Raw genomic sequence first — 21,615 nt, forward strand, 5'->3', positions numbered from 1 at the left:
AGCGGTCGATTTATTAAATATAACTTTTTTCAGTTGATTTACAGTTATATACGCAGCATTGTCTTAAAAATATATCATATTGTTTTATAAAATCCAATGGCTAACTACCGTATAATCGAAACATAAACACAGATTAACGCGTATTTAGTTGTTAAATTTATTTAAAGTTTGGTAAGTTTAAATATTTAATATGAAATTTTAATATTAAGTGTAAATCTAAACTGTTAGTTATGCTTTTAAATACTTTAAAGATATATTTTCCAACCGGTAGATCGCGACCTACGAACTATATTTTGAGAGAATGGCGAGTAATAAAGATTGGGAAACCTTGACACAAATTGATAAGGATCCGAAATTTATACGTCATTAAAATGTAAATGAGGGAAGAAAGTATAATTTGAATATCTGCGACGAATTTAACAGATTTTCATTTAAATAAAGAATAAATTTTGTAGAAAAACTAAGTTTTCTTTTTTTCTAGTAAAACATTTTATAGATCTTGTTAGACTGATCGATCCGTTATGTCCTCGCTACTCAATTAATTTCCTGAAAGAATTTCCAAACTACACAAGATCTGTCGATACTCTATGAAGTAGAATGTGAGAAGCGACTGCTGCTCCCTGCAAAGTGAAGTTGGCGATGCAAAAATATATCATAACTTGCCTTTGGTAGAAATTTTCTTGGCAATTTCTACTTCAAAGATTTCTCTATTACTTACTTCTTTTCATTCCATACGTTATTAAGAAATTTTCGGCTCTTTTAACTACGTATTAATGCACGGAACTTACTAGATTTAGTCACTTTTCATCAATAAACACGCAATAAAATATATGAAAAATATTCTACATGGTTTTAAAAATTCCTAGTCCAGTCAGGAGCGGGTTACTAAGAGCAAAATTCGCAGCTCGCAGTCAAAAGTAGTAACTGAGAGCAAAATTCGTGTAGTCCACGGTCGTAACTTCGTAACACACACAACATTAACAACTCGTATTCAAAATTTCGCGAGAATTCGTAACTTAAATCATGAAAAAATATATATTTTTCCTTCTTCAAAGTTTCTATATCGGATTATATTTTGTTTACTTTCTTGTACTATTGTCTACTTGTTTTTCTTTTATGTAAAACCTTTCATATATATATAAATGTAAAGAATCTTTGAAGTATGTTATGACGTTCTTCAATTTCTTTTCATAAGTTCTGAATTTTTTTATATATGTTCTTTGTAAAGTTTATTTTTATAACAAAATGTAAGCTCGATATTTATAAAATCTTAAGTTTTTATATGTATATTAGTCAATCCTCGATATAGTACACTTCTAAATAACGTCAACGCACCATCCTTTGCCGCTCTAAAGAGGGCCTTTTAATCGTAACCATCGCGAATTAGTTCGGCCCCTACAATGTAAGGATGAAGAACGTAATAACCACCCCCCGAAAAATTACTAGGGAGTGCTCGCCCGAATTCGACTCTGGATCCCTCAGAGTGATAGGATGAAGCCTTATTCTGGTCATCGGGCTGGCAATAAAGGCTCTAAATTACTGAATGTACAATTTTGCGCTATAATTACGTGATTCCAAACTCCGAAATTCTACTACTTAGTGTTTTAAGTACTTCAGTTTAGTGTCGTGCTCGATTAACCGCCAGTCTTAGAGACAAAAAGCTGGCGCTAAATCGAGATTTGATTGTATATGTAAATTGTAACGCTGTTTTTGGAATTTTCAATGTTACGCTTCCTATTTTTCTCTCATCCCTCCATTTTTTTGGTAGTGAAAACTTAATTAATGTGAAAAATAGCTGAGGTTGAATTACTATTAAGGTGGAAATCATTTATTTCGCTCGAACGTTTTTCTAATTTTGATGGAAGGTATGTAATTATCAACGAATTTCTGTGTTTTTTACAAATTAAATCATTGCTTAGCTACGTATTACAGTTACATTTATATGTAAATTTTATAGAAGTCGATGAACTACTAATTAAAGATACCTTTCATGTGTTACTGATCACAAATAAAGACAATTTAAAGCAGTTAGAAAGCTTCAAAAACCCAAGAAAAATGTTAATTTCTTTAACCGATGCTCGAATAAACAATAAAACAGAAAATAATTATTACAATATTTCAGATAATTTAATTTTTAACTTTGTTTTATAGGACAATAGCAATATCATAATACTTTTTTAAAAACTAATATATTGCTTCATTCGTTAGTAAATCGATGGTCTTGCTGTGGCACATTGGTGTGTACCACGAATATTTCGTAATTTTGCATTAAAACTTGAAAAAAATATTTTAGAATGGAAGAAGGGTTTTCCTATGTCTCTTCTTCCTCTTGGTTTTTTAAATCGAGAAGAAGGACTTGGGAAGTTTCAGCAAGAGGTGGAGCGACCTTTAAAGCTAAAACAGAGGAAATTGTTTACTCCTTGAATGATCCAAGAAGATCGGTTCGACGAAACAAAGCAACGCAGCATATGAACGATCCTCCAAGAAGACTTGTCACCCAGGAAGACTTTCTATGAGGAAACTGTCCCGTATTTAGGTGTTTGAGACGTGGAGAAAACTGAGAAAACTCCACGTGGCCATTGGTCAGATGAGAACCCACAAACACCGCGAGTAACGTTCAGTGGTTTTATCCCACTGGGCGGATCCAAGAAGAATATTTTCAAGCGCTAATTTTTAATAATATTTTAATAATTTTTATATGTAAAAATACAGATAAGCTAAGAGTTTTAGAACTAGAAATCGTAACTTGTTACATACTATTTCATTTTAAAATTTTATCAAAAGAATATGTTGTTTTAAACGACAATATGAAAAGGAGTGTGGTTACACAATTGGGCGGGTTATCTGCCGATTTTAGACTGCAATTACAAACTTGCCACGCTCCATGGGCACAGGGTATAGGTAGGGATTATACGGAGGTTTTCTTTTCCTTTTAGCAGTTGTTTGCAGACTGTACGCCATTGCGGGTTTTGCGTACGAAAATATGGTTACAGCGACAAAAATGTACCAAATAAAAGCACGAATATCAGTTTTTTAAATATCTTTCGTCCTTCAGTATGGATTTCCCGCACATATCAATGCAGTCATCAATTCATAAATTACTTCTTAGCAATAACTTCATTGGCACCAGGGGTAACCCCGCATAGATTGACGCAAATATACTGGAATATCTTTCAGTGATATTAAAAAATCAAAACATAGTTTAAGAAACTGTATTATATATTTTACAAGTACGAAGGTATTTTCCCCTCTTAATATAGGCCTATAAAAGGAATATGAGATTTGATCTAGAATGTCTTGCTGACTCTTCCTACGATAGATTTCGCACTGGATAAAGTATAACACGAATTTAATTACAGCAGAGTGAAGGCCTTACTGAAGGATTTTACAGTAGTTAAGTACGATGGCCACGTGTTATATTATACTTTCTCAAGCGCAAAAAAAGTTGACAGCGGGTCTAAATAGTGGGCCTCGTCCAATATTTAACATTACGTAGTGTATCCCTCCCAACTAAATGGCACTCCAGCGTGGCAACAAACTACATTAAACATGATAAAACGGCTCATAAAAATGTCATAAATATTCAAATAAATTTATTACAACTCATTAATTTATTATCAATTGCTATATTAAACAAGAATTAAAGTTATTATTTAATAATTTTAATGTATTAGTTACATTTTCAAGATGTAAATAAACGTATATTTGATGATCACAGCGCTTAAATTTTATATCTTTTGCATCTCTTAACTGTCAAATTTTGCATTTAATGAATAATTTATATCGATTATCCCGGAAATGACTTCAATGTTTGATATTTAATCGTTATGCTTAGATATTATCGTGTCAATTTATCAGTTACGAAGGCAAATTTTGTGTCCTCGGATCCTATTTTTGACAGTCCTCTTGCACGTTCTCATAGGAACGGCTGTTTATCTGGGAAGCCGATTAAACGCTATTCAATTTCTAAAAATCCAATTGCCTTTATCGCGCTTAAAAATAAGATTTTTTAAAGATTAAAATGTCAAGTTTTATCGCTTTCCTTTTGTATTATTAATCTGATATTTCGAAAATTCTAAAAATATGTTTTATGAGCTTATAAACTTATAGAATAAAAGCAATTCTCTACAATGTTATCGAGTACTGTATTAATGATTTATGCGTAACGATGTTACTCGTGCCCATAAATTTTGTCACTTATTACGCTTGGATGTGGGTGTAACCGTGTTAGAACGTACTCAGAACGATCGTAAATATTTCCTTTCAAGGACGAATACGCTAAAAAATTCATTTTTTAGACGAATATCGAAGCAAATTATGAACTTTATTAATTAAATTCTTCGCTTAGTCTAAGAAAGTTCAAGAACTCAATTATATTTTAATGCCACACTTATCAATAACAGCTTTTCAGTTAAGCGGGATGATCCAAAAGTCAGTTAACCATTCTACAAACTAAATAGCTGTTTTCTTTAAATACTTAATGGCATTCGAAGCAGCTATTTAGCCTAGAAGTCGCGTTAACTCGCTATACTTGAATGATATAATTATCAATAACAATAAAAGTTATCAACCCATACAGGATCCGCACGCGGCTCATCAACTAATAGGCTACGTAAATAAGAACCATTTCCTCATAGAAAATCTTTGAGGAGCAAATCGCTCTTGCGTCGCCTTTCCTTATTCCATCAATCCATGTTACGCGGGTAGTTCAAAAGTCGATTAACCATTGTAATTTCGGAATTGCTATACTATTTAGAGAATAAAAGTCATATACTTTACCACGTTTCCAATGATTTTATAACAGAAACACGCTTGTTTGTACTCGCCAGTGTGTCTTCAACGCATAAAACATAATTAACAAACTTCAAGGCTTTTAAATCTGTAAAATTTAATAAGAAATTTAACTCGAATGCTATCGTTTTTACATTGTATTTAGGAAATTATATCGACAACTGCATAAAATTTATTAGAAATCTAATTGTCAGATTCAAAACCTAATGAAGGATATCATTTGCTTATAATAATTAATTTAATGCTTTAAAATAAAGTTAGCAGAAATTCATCTGTTATTAATTAGATAATTAAATTTAGAGTAACTGGAAAGAAATGTCATTCGCGTTAAAGTATTCGAACGAACGTCAAGCACAAACTAAGAACACTTCACGGTATAAAATTAAAGATAATTTCTCTACGTCGACAATAATATGTACAAGTTTTTGCTATTTAAACCTAAAATTTCTTTTAAATTTACAATTTTTTTTTAAATTAAATGATTTTTGGAATGAAAATTGTGAAATTCTAAGGATTGGCTTCGTGGAAGAAGGCAATTCAATGCGTGGACAGTCTACCAATGAGGTGTCTCCATTGGTAGACTGTCTATGGGTGTTTCTATGGGAAATTGGCTCCTATTTAGGTGTTACACGAGTGAAGAAAACACGGAAAACTCACGTGCCACAGGGGGCAATGAATTTGAAAGCCTACTAATTGTTCTTATATCTTATTTTTCATAAATTTATCTAGGAATGTTTTTTAAATTTTCCTCTTTCCACGCCATCTTCGGAGCCTTTTCTGTTTAGAATCAAAACTTTAGATTATCTTTACTCCTTACCTCTCTATTGCTACTTGGAGCGAGTCAAATGTCTCGAGACTTCATTGTGCGTCGATAAGTATTGCGATCTTAGAATAAATTTAAAAAGTATTTAGTGTGCGCACTCAGTTATTATTATTGAAGGGCCTTGACACATAAATGTATCTACTTATATTATAAATAATTTTTATATTGATCTTATATTTATGCATTCCATTTCTCTATTATATGTTTTGAAACTTCATTTCCTGTGTTTTCGTATCGCTTATTATTATTATTATTTTTAAAACCATTTCTTAGTGACATCTTTCTCGGTACTTCAACTGTTTTTTTCGTTCTTTTATTTTTATTTTTCATAAATGCCATGTTCTTTGGAAGTTTGTTTAAACCAAATTAATGGCCTTTTAGGCTTTCTCCACGTAAATAGGAGTTCTTTTTGAATAATAAGAATTATATATCGCAAGGGGCATCGGGATTTTAGATGCCACGAAACGGTTGGGAACCAGTGGTCTAGACAACATTACATTAAAGATTAAGTTACAATTTCCTTGCCATCATCTCTCTTTTCCTCCTGATCTTTCTTCTGCTTTTTCTTCTTTTACTTATGTAAGAAAGGGAAGAAAGGAAAGCGGAATTATGGCCCTCAGTCTTGTCCTCCGAAAAAAGGCTCGTAATTACGAATAGCAAAACTTAATGAAACACAAATTTCCCAGAAGTTTAGTGAATACCCCAAGAAACAGGAAAGCAAAAGCAAAGAGAAGAATAACGGACACAAAAATTCTTGAACGATATTTGAGACTTCAGCAAAAGTTACCAAACTTACCATTGGCGATGCTTCCTCAACTCTTTTCTCTTCCTTACAGAGAAGGAAAGGATCAAAATCCCTACAGAAAAGTCGACTCTTTTCACCTTTCTCTCCAGAGTTCTGTATAAGTTCGTACAGTGCACGAAAACGACATTCCTTATCTAAGAAAGTCGAAAGTTTTCTCACTAGACATTTGTGTTCTAAAGCATCATAATTAAATTTCTACACGAATTTATTTATCATAAACAGGCAGAAAGCGCAAAGAGGTTAAGAGCCTGAGAGTTAAATTCATCATTGTTTCAGGAATCAACTTTGTATTAAGATTTCCTATCGTGTATTCATATTTTCCATATTCTGGAATAAGAGATTCTGAAACTTTATGATATTTAAATGCACAATATAAGTACTATATTTATCTTAGTTTATTAATTAAAGGGTATTAAGATACTTCTTATTGTGGTGTTTACTCAAAGTATGTATTTAATTAATAAAGCAATTTTAATGTAATTTATTTAAAAATTAAGCTTTATAATTTTATAAAAAGTCATTTATTTTCCATAATTAACTGCCTATAAATACGCTATTTGGATTGATGGGATAAGACAATACGTATGTAGCTGTCAAGGGAGGAACTGTCTACGGGAAATTGGCCCATATTTAGGTGAAGAAACACTTTGGTCATATGCGAACCCGCTACCAACTATCAGTGTTCAGTGGTTTTATCTAGGACACCTAGATCATTAGAGTAGCGACAATGGGTTGTCAAATTTTCTGATGGATAGTTGTATCACGCGGTTAAAATCCGCCGTGTTCCGACAAAAAGTGCGCGTGGCTCTGTATATTTCGAATGATAAGTGTTCTTTAAAGTCGTTTATAAAGAAATCTGGAAGTTTTTGAACACATTTGACAACAGGTAGGCACGAATTTGCTATACTTTAATGTTTACGTTCATATTTAAGCTTTAATATAAGGCAAGAAATGAAAATATCGATAATTTGCGTAGCTGTTTACATTAGATCCGATATCCACTTAAGCCATGTTATTAAAACAAAAAACTATATATAAACTGTTTGTATTGTACAAAAAGATATTCAAAAATTAGTGTAAGGTAGCAAAATATACCCAAAATTTAATTTTCTACTAAATTTCCGAAATTAAGATTTTCTTGCGGAACTAGTGGATACGAGGAATTATTAAAACAAAACACTCCATTACCTTCAATCAGAACTTTACAAAGACGGTTACAAAATTTAATATTTGAAAGTGGGATCCTAACAGAAGTCGTCGAATTTTTAAAGATTAAAGTGAAATTATTCTAAAACGAGCGGGATAAAGATGGCTTCATTCTGTTAGATGAAATGGCAATAATTCCTTCGAAAATGTTTGATAACGGTAATAACACGTGTATTGCCGATGTCACTTTACCCGGACGTTCTGGGACTGCAATTCGTGTATTTGCGATTACGCTAACGAGATTACGACGGAAACGAGTCGTAGTTTAATATTTTACGGGTAACCCTGTAGATGGAAGTTTATATGAAAATATATTTCAAATAATTACTCTTGTCGGACAATTAGGTTTAAATGCCGTTAGCGTTACATCAGACACGGGATCGTCCGACAAAGCATTACGGAAAAAATGGAACATGGCGGCGGGTGGTCGCGGCCAAATAGTAAATTCCATAAAGCATCCTTTAAATTCGGATAAAAAGATTTATCCGCTGGCAGATGTACCACATTTCATTTAAAATATAAAAAGTACGCTAATAACAAATAAAATTATAGAAATAACAGAAGAAACAAAAGAAAAATTCAATCTACCAACTGATATATCATGGCGGCATATAAATAAATTGCTAGATCAACGACAAAACTTAAATTTCAAACTAACTCCTATACTAACTCTTATGAGGAAGACTTATTGCCATCACATTTTCAAAAAATGAAAGCGAAAACATCCACACGTGTCATCAGTCGTCCTATAAGCGGTGGATTAAGATTTTTTTCAAAAGAAGTGAATAAACCAGAATATTTAACGACCGCTCGGTTTATTGATGCTGTCGAAAAATGGTTTAAATTAGCAACGTCCAGCATCCACTTTTCTTTTCCGGGAGAGAGGAGAAGAGTTACGTCGGGTCAACACTCGGCTTTACCTTTGCGTGTTGCGTAAGCACGCGTACGTTGTATATTCCAACGTTAAATCCTGTCAAATTAGTAAATACGGTAGTAGTTTTGACCTATCTCGTTAGCTACTGACTGATTTCTTACGTTTGCTTTAAAATAACCTTTGGAATTTCGATTTAAAAGTTTTCTAATAAGTAAAAAAATGAATTTTTATTTAAAAATACTAATGCTAGAGATTTAAAGCTTATCGAACCCGTAATATTTGTCCAACCGTCATATTGTTGAATAAAAAAAACGAATAAAATGCTTTATTAAACTGAAAAAAAATCGTCATTTCTTAATGTAAACCCATAGGCCGGGTGATGATTCGTGTGTCGCTACTCTAGTTTTATCCACTCGATCGTTAGTACGTACTGTACAGTATCTTTAATATTTGAGCACTCGAATAAACACTGGAATAAGCGGGAACTATTAACAGATGCCTATTTCTTGCCATTTAATGGTAAGAACAATAAAGCCATAACAATTACATTGCTCGGTGTGGTAAATTCCTGTTTATTGCAAAAAAATAAATAACACACTTTCTTTAGAAAATAATAAAAAATTTAATTAAAATTAATTGTTAAAGATAATTTCCCTCAATTATATTTATGTTAGGAATTCGAGTAAGAATTCCATAATTATAAGTTAATATTTACGTAAAGAAAATCATAATTTCTAAATGTTTGAATATTTTAATATTTAATATATTAAATTTTAAATATTATTTTAAATAAATACGTAATACAATTAATTTAAATATTACAAATTTTTAATTTTGTGTCGATTTACGTATTTATTTACGTAATTTCTTTACCCCGAAATCCTTACTAAGACAAGCGGATGCAATTAATAATGTGTTAATTATTAATTCCTTACGCAAATACTTAAATATGTTTTTTCACGCATAAAAACACGATTATTTATTGTGTAAAATAAAAACATTGCCGTTAATGTTCTCTTAATTCATTGGATTTTAACAAGCGAGTTTGCTTCTCCAGGAGAGGCGCGAAAGGGATGCGGGGATGATGATGCGATGCGCCTCAAACAAACTTTATACAATTACTCTTTTACCGTATAGAACTAAATAGGGCTACTTTAATTACGTTCACTCGGTATGTTAAGAATAGACGCTATAAATTTATAGAACGAGTGCATCTAAATAAGTACACGTATGGTACGTCTTGATATAAACGGTGCATTAATTACTACAATCTTAAACATAACGTGAAATTCGCTAATTGCTGCAGGAATTTGCATACTTATTAATTGTTTAAATCATTCACTACACACAATACAGTACATTACGCATTATAAGTATACAAATTATTATTAATATTGTAGTGATTTTTATTAATAAAACACTATCAGAAAAGTAAAAATGATTCAGTTGGAACAATTAAAGTAATCACTTTTCCTCACTGACTTCATTTATATTTCTTACAATCGAATAAATGTCCGGTAATACAGACAAATACAACATATCAATATTACATTCCGGTCACTTTCTTCTTCTTTCATAACATCGCATCGACGTCGCAATCTCATATTTTCTAAGACAATCATCCATAAAGAAAATGGCGACTGGTAAAAATCTTACATCTTACTTAATATAATGAATTGTATTACCTACGTACTAAAGTATATAGATAAAAAGAGTTGCCTGTGGGTATGTCTGTCGGTTAGGTACAGTACATATCCTATATTCAAACGCTACATTCCCCACGCTGTAAAATATTCGTATGAACAAGTTACGTGTTTGTGAATTTCTTTAAATTTTTTGAAATAATTTTGAAAATGTTATCGAAATTTCTGCTATTCTTTCGTCAAATACTGTATTTTCTCACAACTTAATTGAAAATTTTCATTTTGTTTTTAAAGTTACATTGGTAGGCAGAAAAATACAGTCGAACGTCTAAACAACGGCCACCGAGGAGATCAGAGCATCCAATTAGCGGCCATTTTATTTCATATAAATTTTTGTGTCAAAAGATATATTTCCGAAAAAATGGCTGCCGTCAGTGGCCCGTTATTCTAAGTGCAAAAAAGGCAATTGCCCGGGGCCCCGAACCAATGTTTTATAAGAAAATATTTGCCTCAAAAAATTCCATGGAAGAAAAATGTCTGAAGTCAACACTGCGCAGTACGTGGGGGTCCCCAATTCAAATTTGTCCGGGCCCCACGAATCTATAACGCGTCACTGGTAGCCGTTTAGCAGTAGCAGTTATTGGAAGTTCGACTGTACAAAATCAGTGTTTTATTTAATTGTATCGCACATTCTCCTTTAAAAAATTATACGTTTCGATCTAATTTTTATAAATGCTTAAAAATAAAATATGATAATTTATCCTTCAAATAAATCAAAGAATATATTTTTTACTTTTTCACATTGGCAGAATATTCGAATTTCTTAGATACAGTACGTAAACGTTTGTCATTATCTCTTAAATAGAAGCGTTTTTCAAAACCTGTATGATCTCGAATATGTTGGTTAACACCTCTGTGATTTTGAAAATGTCCTGCAACTTCTGTCGATTGCCGGAAATGCTCGCCGACTTCTGTCTGGAATTAAAAGTCGTTCTTTAATAGACTCGTCTCTTAGCATTGTAAACTATATGTCTGGTGTTGTCCAGCATATTTTTGATATTGAAAACGTTCTCCAGAATTTTTCTGCTACCGAAACATTCTCCTGCATCTCAGTGATGCCGGAAACGCTCTCCAGCATCTTTTCCCGATGCTTTCTTCTGATCCCGAGAATGTTCTCCAGCATCTCTCTGGTATTAGAAACGTTCTCCAACATTTCTTATTCCAAAATGTGTGAGTTTCTTTTTCAGAATGTATAAACGTTCCATTACTAGAAATTACATCGTATCATTTCTATTAAATAACTTGATTAAAATTTCAGAGTAAACAGAAAATAATTTATTCCTTTATCACGAAGGAAAACGGTTAAATCATTTAACTTTTAAATAATTCATCGATAAAAGTCTTTAATATTATAATAATTTTAATCTCGTTATTGATAAAATTACGGGCTAGAAACACTGTTTTGATAAGTTAGGTGTTAATAAAGTGATTATTAATACTCAACTTGTCAAAAGTCTCATTATCGAAGGATGATCGTCTCAGTTATCATTAAGTAAGATTACCTTTCCAAATGGTCGTGTATACTCCACTAAATTTAATTCTTGTAATCAATATTAATCCAAGATAATTTTTCAAAATTACCTTAAAAATCCTATTTAATAAAATCTTTTAACATATTTTAACAATTTATACAGTTGATAAAAATCTTTCGGATTATTTTAATGTATCGTGGTTAATGGTATTTATGTACAGGGTGGTCCAAAAGCCGGTTAATCATAAATTTTTTAGTAGTATTTTATACGAAGTTTGCAATGGAAACACCCGTTCTAAACACGGTTCATAACTCGTGTTTACCAGATACACAAAACGAAACATGATTAATTGCGAGAAGTAAAACGAGCTGCAGCTGAGGGCCTCGCGTTACGTCTGTAGCTTAGGGCCTGTCATTTTTATGTACGTCATTATATGATGGAAGAGAAGTGCCCGTTACACGTCACAGATTAGTGCCACAACAAATCTAAGTCCAGTTAACTGATATTTGGGTCACTCGTAAAATTAGTTTTTTACCGTATAAAGACTAATTTACCTTATTTGAAATTATTAATCGTATTCTTAATGCAGTTTCCACCAATTTCATAACAGAAAAATTGGTGGGAACGGCGACTCGTATTCGTAAATGAGCCCGGACGTATACAAACGAAACTCGGTTAACCGACTTTTGTGCCACTCCTTACTCGAAAGTATGAGTTTTCTGTTAAGATTTTGATTAATCCTGTAATTTTATAAATTTAATTTTAAAATTATAAACAAAGCTACATTAATTTAAAATATATTTAGAGACGGTTGAGAAGTGAAAGGGTATCGATTAAAGTAGCTAATTTTATACTCCTGTAAATCGCGGAGGTGGCCCAAAAGTTAGTTAACACGGCCCGACTTTATCGGTTTGAAAGTGTGAGATTTGTGATTCGTCGAAGCGACTGAACTGTTCTAATTGTTCTTAAAAATATATCTCAGTTTAACTAACTTTTGGACCATCCTATATACGGTTATATGTATAATGTATACACGTAGATAGGAATGTATACGAGTGAAAATCTGTCGTTACGTAGCGTTATATAAGGTGCCCAAAAGTGAGTTAACCGATATATATATATTTTAAGATTATTTTCATTATGCTTCATTGTGAATTACAATTGTGCATCTGTTCCAGTTATTAGCCTTTAAATTAGCTTAAATATTGGTTAACAAACTTTTGAACCAACCTGTATATATATATATAGAATGCATATAACTGTACAGTACATGTAATGATTATATTTTAAACTCATGTTATAAATTATATTGTTAATTAAGCGAAGAATTGCTCTAATAATTCCAGAAAATGCAATCTTTTATTTATTGTGGTAGATTTAGTAAAAGTCGTCACGTGTGGAGGAGTAGAGTAATTCGACGAGGGAACTGGATGGCACCCATCACACTCCATTCAAACTTTATCAAACATTTGTTAGAAAGAAAAGTTTGTGCGCTGTCTCTTGTGAGAAAAATCAATAACCAATCTAACCGAATTCCCAAAGCCTCGAGCTCTTCGACTTTCCAACATGCAAACCATTAATTTTAATTACTATCGTGTCCAAATGTAAAATAGATAAAGCATATTTATAACGACAATCGGGCAAAACAAATTAAATTAATCAATGAACTTTCAAATTTTGTTTATCATACCCCCATTTAGAGATTTTTCCCGAGTAAAGCCGGGTAAAATCCCTACATTTCCCTCGATAGCGGATTCAGAATTCGCTAGGAATTTCCGCTGTTGAATGTATTAATAATTATAAAATTTGGCAATGACCGAGTGAATAAAGCCACCGACAACTGGTCACGGGTTCGAGCTTTACCAACTCGCCACGTGAAGTTTACCAGATTCACGTGTCTAATACCTAAATAGAGGGACACTTTTCTATAAGAAGTCCTCCCGGAAGGCACTCTCTTCTTGGCAGCTGGCACGCTTATTGCCATGCCATATCTCATTAATCCCATCCAATTCCTCCAGGATGCATGCACCCCAGATTAAGAACAATTGTTCTAGACGAGAGTAAATCTCCCGATTCTTTAGATTTATGGTGTCACGAGACAGAAATTCGTGCGATTATAAATATTGCAAACAAAAGTATTATTATTTTCTAGCTGCAATACGTGTTTAGACGAAGATATTTCCAGTAAATATGATGAATTACATTTATTTTCTAATGCAATTTGTACAAAATATCATTGAATCTGTAAGAAATTACATATTACTGTATATTAAACTTAGCAAAGCTTGGTATATAATGTAAACATCAAAGCGGAACCTTAATAAAATGCAAACCTGTCAAAATAGAAAAAATATTCGGTACCGTACGAGTCCGGTTTACACGGGTTTCGCTGTACATACCAATTAATTATTAATTTGTATTTGCTAATTAGAATCATCTCGATATTTCTGTTAATTAAACATGCAATAGCCATATTAATGAGATGCCGATAAATCTATATCATTAATTAGTTGAGCACATTTCTTTATCACAAAGGATTTAAATACATAAAATTTAAAATCTACAATTTTGTATAAATTTAATTAACATTTAAATAATTGAATTATATTCATTAATACTCGAATTGTATTATTGAATATAGTTTCAATTATTAAATTATGAATCCTTGGGCGATAACTTAGAACTCTAGCCGGAAGCTATTGCATTATACAGTATTTAGAATGTATATCTTATCCCACATTTAATTCCTAGTAATACCTGGATTTTTAAATATACATAATGGGAATTTATATCTTTCATCGTAAAAGTTTTTCGCCTCTCAATGGCCGAGTGGATGAAACCAGCGAAACTGGTAGTTAGTCGCGGGTTCGCGCCTCGTGTAATTTTACAGGTTTTATTCGCGTGTCTAACACCTAAAAAGGGACCAGATTCCCATAAAAGGTCTTTCCTTTGCAGGTAGCCATGTGTTTCGTTGCTTTATTCTATCACCCCATTTATATCTTTCGGGTTGTTTTAGATGAACTTTTTAAATATCTTTATTTAGCTAATTGTCTTAAGACGGCATTTAAGAAAATGGTTTACAAAAACAGTCACGTTTAAAGCGTAAGAAGCTTAAATAAGCCGATTTAGTTTAGGTAAGAGTATCTTGGAACGATGTTTTCGTGCGATTAAACGCATTAATTAAGAATTAGATATCCGCTTTAATGTATCTAGTATATTCGGTGCAAAGTATATCGATTTGTCACCTTAATCTTTAAAAAGCCACGTGACAGTGTTTGAAAAACACCAATCTTTCTTGTTTAGTACGTTTCTTTATAAGAAGAACCTGGACTTTGTCTTCGTTCTACACCCGTTGTTGCTTTGTCAATAACACAAATCACCGAGCAAACAAAATCAACTTCTAGAAAACAAATTCGAGAAAGTTGTAGATCAACATTTCATTACCTAGAGCCAGATGAGAACGAATTACATATTTTCCAAACAGAAATGTCTATTTTTATCATCTTTATCAATACGCTGCTGTTTCTAAGCTCCTTATATGATAAACATACTAAAAATATTTTTGCTAACAAATGGTGTAATAAAAATCTGCAAAAGATTTAAGATATTTTCCTTTATTTTAGTTTTAAATTGGTTTACTTTCTCGGTTCTAAGAGGGCTTTCTTTCACGCTCCTTATTGATTCGACTAGACTCAAAGGCCCACAACGTAGGAGCAACTGGTCGAGGGATTGGGTCTAACGTGCAAAACAAACCCGGGTTCGAACCCGAACTCTCCAGGAAAGAAGCAAACTCATTTACCATTCCGGCTGTTTGCAATAGTATTTTCCAAAATCTTCGTTGCGAATAATTAGTCTTATTATTAATTGATTCTAATAAATTCTTTAAACAGCTACAAAATAATCTTATATTTTGATAAATAAACTATAAATTTACACACCTCAATAATTCACTTAAATGTTTGCTTTACACTTCATTTCGTGACCTGGTAATTGACAAGGAATAGTAAAATATCCAGAAGTTGCTTAACTTTCTCGGCAACATTTGATGGCTCCATCTGTTACAATATTTTATTATTAAAAATTTTTATATTTTTAACTATTATAAAATGGCAGAAAGCTTAATTTTGACGGTACGAATGGGTTTTATAAAAATTGCGAATATTAATAACGAGTAAAATCATTATTAAGTCCGACTCTACTCGACATACACACCACCCCCTTTATCTCTCATCCCGTCGACCTGTAACCACCAAAATTTAATAGCATCGCTTCTCCTAATAAACAACCCTCCCTTAAAAATTCCAGAAATTTTCGACAGATATCACGGGAGTTATTAAGCTTCAAAGAGGGTGAACAAAATCGTTTCCCCACACACACTAACATCCATACATATAGAAATTACCCCTGGCATTTTTGCATTTCTAGACCAAGTGATTGTAATTAAAGTACCCCTATTTAGCGCTATCTACGGAGATATTTAGCACTCTTCGTGTAACCAAATCTGATACGGTGGCATTTCAAAACACGCGAAAGACATTTCCGTTTAAAAACTAAATTTATACTAAAACCGTGGACTTTTAGCGTTGCAAAAAACAAACATTTTATTTGTACAAACATTCTCGCTATACAGAGACCTTAGCAATATGAATGATGCGGGGTATACCGTTAAATGTGGCACCATTCTGAGAGTGATGAGCATTGTGGTTCAACGGCCGAATGTAATTGATCTGCGATGTTTCTCACACGCACTGTGATATTGTCTTTCGAACATAAAATTCGTAACACGCCCTCGATAGATTACACTTTTTACGCGTCCCCATAACCAAAACTTACTTTAAAAAAAGACCCAAAGCGCCAAAAATGCCGTAGTGGTCAGTTTTTGTACTAATCATTTTTTACAGAATCATCTTCCGTATGTCCTGAAATGCTACTATAGCAAAATTAATTGCATTTGAACTGCTAAATTTTAATGGTAATCAATTTATTTAAAATTTATTTAATTACAGAAAAAAATTTATTGTTATTAAAACAATACACGCATTTCTTTTTTTAATTTTACTTTAAAAATAAAATTATTTTATATTTATTGTGTGTTCGTACTCGTAAATTTTATCGGGGTTCTCGTATTCGAAGGAAATATTAAATACCTTTGGGCATTGCCCGGTTGTTTGAGGAGGCATTTATTACAATAAATAATAAAAATTTCATTTTTTAAAATTAAAATTAGTATATATAAAAATTCGTATTCGGGAACATTATTTTTTATTCTTGTTCTTATAAAAATTTTTATTAATTAATTTATTTATTTGTCTTGTAATAACAAGCATTTTTTAAAGTAAACAAAGAGAAAGAATTGCCTGTTTATTGTAAAAAATAAGTAAATGAATTTTAAAGAGAAGACAAAAATTAATATATGGTCAAACCTGCAACAACGACCACCTCTTAACGGCGGACATTGAGTAATTCTTTTTTGAATTTCGTTTAAAATATTCAAAAAGAACGATCCAGTCGAACCGATCGAACCTCTAAATGGCGGCCACCTGCGAAAAAACGGCCATTTTTTTGCTTTCTTCAGTGGCCGCTGTTTACAGGTTTAAGTGTATTTTTTAAATAAAATTTTATACAGTTATTATATATATTGGTTTTTTTTTTTTGTAAAAGATGCCATGTGTCCTGTTGTGGAATTAGTTCCATTATGTGTTTGGATGAAATAAAATTTCTGGAACAAACCACAGGGACTTCATTAAGCCCTTGGTAATCTCCAAATCATGTTAATAGCTAGAGTTACTCTGTTGTTGTCAATAACGTCAAACTGTAACTGAATTTTTCCAGTTGATTTAATTTAGAAATAAATCCCAAGGTTGCGATATTAAATGTAATAAAAGAAAAGAACGAAGAGTCCTTTAAAAATGTTTCTTCCCTCGTCTTGATTTTTATTTAATTCTTATTAAAATTAATAAGCATTAAATTTTCTGTATAAAACTGGCTCCTATTTACGTGTTCCTGTAGATTACGTGTTTATTACACACGTAATCTACAGGAAACTGGTCCTATTTAGATATTAAACAGGTGAAGAATACTTGGAAAACCCTACGTGACCAGTGTGTGGCTGAGGTTCGAACAGGCGACTAGTGTCAGCGGTTTTATCCACTTCCTATCAGTGGGTTATTTAACGTGGATATTGGCATATAATTTGCTTTTTTTATGATAAATTTGCAATGATTTAATACATAACTTAATTAATAGTCACATATAATAAATTAAAATTATTTTTTTATTATATTTTACAATTTTTACACAAAATTTTACGTTAATTTTCGTAAAAGAATCAACCGAACTTACTTTTTGATTTATTGGAAAAACAGTGCAAAAAATAAGCTAATTTAATTTATTTTTAACAAATAAACAGAATTTCCGAAAAGTTTGTTTACTAAATTAATCGAGGAAAACACGAATTTAAGCAGTATTTTTGAAATAATATGATACGAAAATCCATTAACATTATTTACGTTTAAAATGACATTTAACGGTTACAATGAAAACAATGCGAGATTATATGTTTCTATTCGTGTTTACATTATAACCGCATTGGTAATCTGGATTTAGCGCTATCGTAAAGCGCCAATAAAGATTTGTGGACGGATGTTCCTCTAAGTATTAAACAACGAATCCTTTAGTGATTCCATCAAACTTCGGTTTAGCGCCACACTCGAATTCGACTAATGGCGTTACATCAAAGTTTGACGGTATTATTTTAAAACTTAGCTTATATTTTAATTTCGGAAGCATTTTCACAAAGCTAAATTGATTTAAACCGATATGTTATAGTTATAACGAGCGCAATATGAAAAAATGTATGTGTTTCTGATGTATTTTAAGTTAGAAATACAGTCGAACCTCTGAACAACGGCCTTTTTTTGGGGACATAAAAAAATGGGCGTTGTTCGAACGTGGGAGTTGTTTGGAGATCATTTTGTGTGCATTTTTCAATATGCCTGAAAAATGGCCGTCGTTTAAGGTGGACGTTATTGTAGATTCGTGTGTAGAGTGACTCGTCATCTAGATCGTCCATAAATTGCGTAATGCTATTTTTATATTTTTCCACTGTAAAACATCGTAATGGTGTTGCACACACCCCAAAATTACGTAATGCGTATTCTCGATCAACCGGCTTAAGAATAATACTAAACCGAACGTTACATTAATTAATTAAGCACGAATAACTACTCAACACTGCAGAAACAAAAGTATAATGTTTTTGTAAACACTCCACTCCATAAACAATTACTTATATACCCACGCTACTTAATTTATGAATCTTAAGATGCAACAGGTTAGACATCGGGACGGCCGAGCGAATAGAGTGACAACCTACCTCTGTAAGGACCACTCCGGGAATTTTTCGGGAGTGGTTCGTCCGGATAAGTCGGGCCTCTTTTCCCTCGCCTGCCGGCGGCTCTATCGTGCGCCTGGCCAAACGCGCTAAAAAGGCCATCTTAGTGCTCGCATGGCAGAACGAGTTTAAAAAAAGATGCCACCTTATATTTTAATAAAAACTCGAGAAATGTGTTAAGGAATACGACAAATTTGGGAGTTGCGCAGTACAGTCGACCCCCTATAACACTGTTGATAATTCCGTTTTATATGAATTCAATGTTGTACGAGTCACTTAGATTTTACAAATACGTGTGCTGGGCTGTGAACGGTTCACGTATTTGTAAAATCTAAATGACTCGTACAACATGGAATTCATATAAAACGGAATTATCAACAGTGTTATAGGGGGGTCGACTGTATTAAAAATTAAATATATATTGATTTATTAGTATAGGTGGTCCTCCGCGATATGTTTAAGATATAATTTTAACGACAGTCGATTGTTGAAATCGAAATTAAAAATGCAAACGATTGAAAATTAAATTACGTTATAATACAATAAAAATATATTTTTCTTTCATAGTTACAGATGCCATACTTAGTTGTAAGGAAGGATGAGTAATTAGAGTTTTCCTTATATTTTAATTAGGGTTTTCAAGAAACAATCTCCCAATGGTCAAATAACCTTATATCTGAGCAGCAGGGAATTTGTTTACGACCATGGAAAGGTGACTCCTATCGATGGTGTTGTCTATATAGATCCACTTTATCTGAAAGATCGAAAGGTCTACGCCATAGTTGTTCTAGTCTTTCGTTATGGAAGGGAAGACGAAGAAGTAATGGGATTAAAATTTTATACCGAAGCAGTTTTAGATTTTAAGCAGGTAAGAAATAGATTTTCTTTACTTAAAGAAAAACAATTTCCACAAATATAATTCAATTTTATTCTTACTTAAATAAACATTAAATCTTCTTTAATTTATCAAGAAAATGAAATAATGGCGACTACGAAAATTAAATTTCATGCGCTACTTTTTTTCTTTTCTTTTATTAATTTAATAATTTAATTATTCTAAAAAGGAATAATATAAAAGCAAGTTCTTCGTAAAAAAAGTTCGCATACGACTGTAACGTAGAGCTTCTTTCCTTTCAAGACTCTGTAACGTGGAATACTTCTTTCAAGAGTGTAACGTGAGGTAACTTTTCTTATCAGGACTCTCTGAAGCGANCACGCTAAGTTTTACTTAAAATTGATAAAAATACTAACATCTGAGTATAGAAATAATACATTATTAGTTTTATATTAAATATATATTATTACATAAATAAATAAATACTGTATTTATAAATAAAGCTTTAGACTACCAGTTTTCTATAATTTCCACCGATTAACCCTGTCTTGTATAGTTCTTCTTAAGTGTTGTCACTCGCTCTCCCCCTATTTTCCTCTAACCCCGTCCACACTATCCCAGTGGATAGAACAACTGATTTGTTTGTTTTTGTTTTATTACATTACGGCAAAGCGACACACGGACGATCTGCCTAGAGTGAGAGGCCTTTTTAAACGCTCCCGCTAACTGACCCCCTATTCGGACGTTACGGAGTGGAGAAAACCCGGAAAATTCCACCCGGCCAGGTCCGAACCCACGACCGAACTGATTTTCGGGGAAAGGAACCGCTTGGCCGCCGATGGGCCTAAAACGACCGAACACTAGTAGTTAGTCGCGGGTTCGCGCCTCAACCACCAGGAGTTTACCGGGTTTTTTTCACGTGTACTTTTAAATAGAGATTAGTTTTTTATAGGACGTCGTTCTTGACCCCCATTAAACCCTATCGTTTCCATTTGCGTAGAACCCGATCTGTCGTAAAATAAATTTATTTTAAATTTTTCAATTATTTAATATGAATAATTTTTTTACGATTTTTACAAGAAATTTTACGTTGATTTTTATAGAAGGAATAAATAAACCACGGCGAGTTTTTTTTAGATATAATTTTAAAGTAAGAAAATATGTGCCGCTGTTCACCGAGGAATATTTTATGTTCAATATATCTACATTTGACAGAAATCAATAATCAAAACTTCGCTTATAAGCATTTTTTATGGTAAATTTTACTTCTACAAATATTTATATTTGAATATGTTTATTTAAAACAATTTACAGTAGTTTCTAAATATAATTTATGTGTTCGTGTGTTTTTTTTCTTCTACTAAATAAATAAAACTAGTAAGTTTTATTTCCTTACCACATAAATTTATTTTTATTATTATTTTTTAATTATTAAATTTTCTTTCCTTAAAAAATATTGTTTTAATATAAATATAAACACTTTAAATTGATTTTTTGTTTTGTATTTGAAACAGTTTGAAACAATTTAATGTTTAAAAGTTTTAAAAGGGTTTTTAAAAGAAGTTTTTAAAGTAAAAAAAAAAACTATTAAAACTTCGAAAACAAACGGAGAAAAGGTTTCTTTTGGCGTTTTAAACACGTTTTCCTTTCTAAAAAAATACACTTTTACGCTTTTTTTGTTTTATAAAGAATATATTTAAAATTTATTCTTTT

At 32.1% G+C, this 21,615-nt stretch overlaps 1 protein-coding gene across 1 annotated transcript in view; it reads left to right on the forward strand.

The window, feature by feature from the left end:
• Window positions 1-21,615, forward strand: part of LOC111630863 (arrestin homolog) — a 70,923-nt gene that overhangs the window by 30,371 nt on the left and 18,937 nt on the right. Inside the window, exon 2 of the mRNA XM_023375024.1 lies at window positions 19,701-19,935. Within this exon, the coding sequence (XP_023230792.1) occupies window positions 19,701-19,935 (235 nt within the window). The remainder of the gene's footprint in view (window positions 1-19,700; window positions 19,936-21,615) is intronic.

The sequence above is a fragment of the Centruroides sculpturatus genome, unplaced genomic scaffold, assembly GCF_000671375.1.
Source record: "Centruroides sculpturatus isolate CEXI.00-Female unplaced genomic scaffold, Cexi_2.0 scaffold6, whole genome shotgun sequence".
NCBI lineage: Eukaryota > Metazoa > Arthropoda > Arachnida > Scorpiones > Buthidae > Centruroides > Centruroides sculpturatus.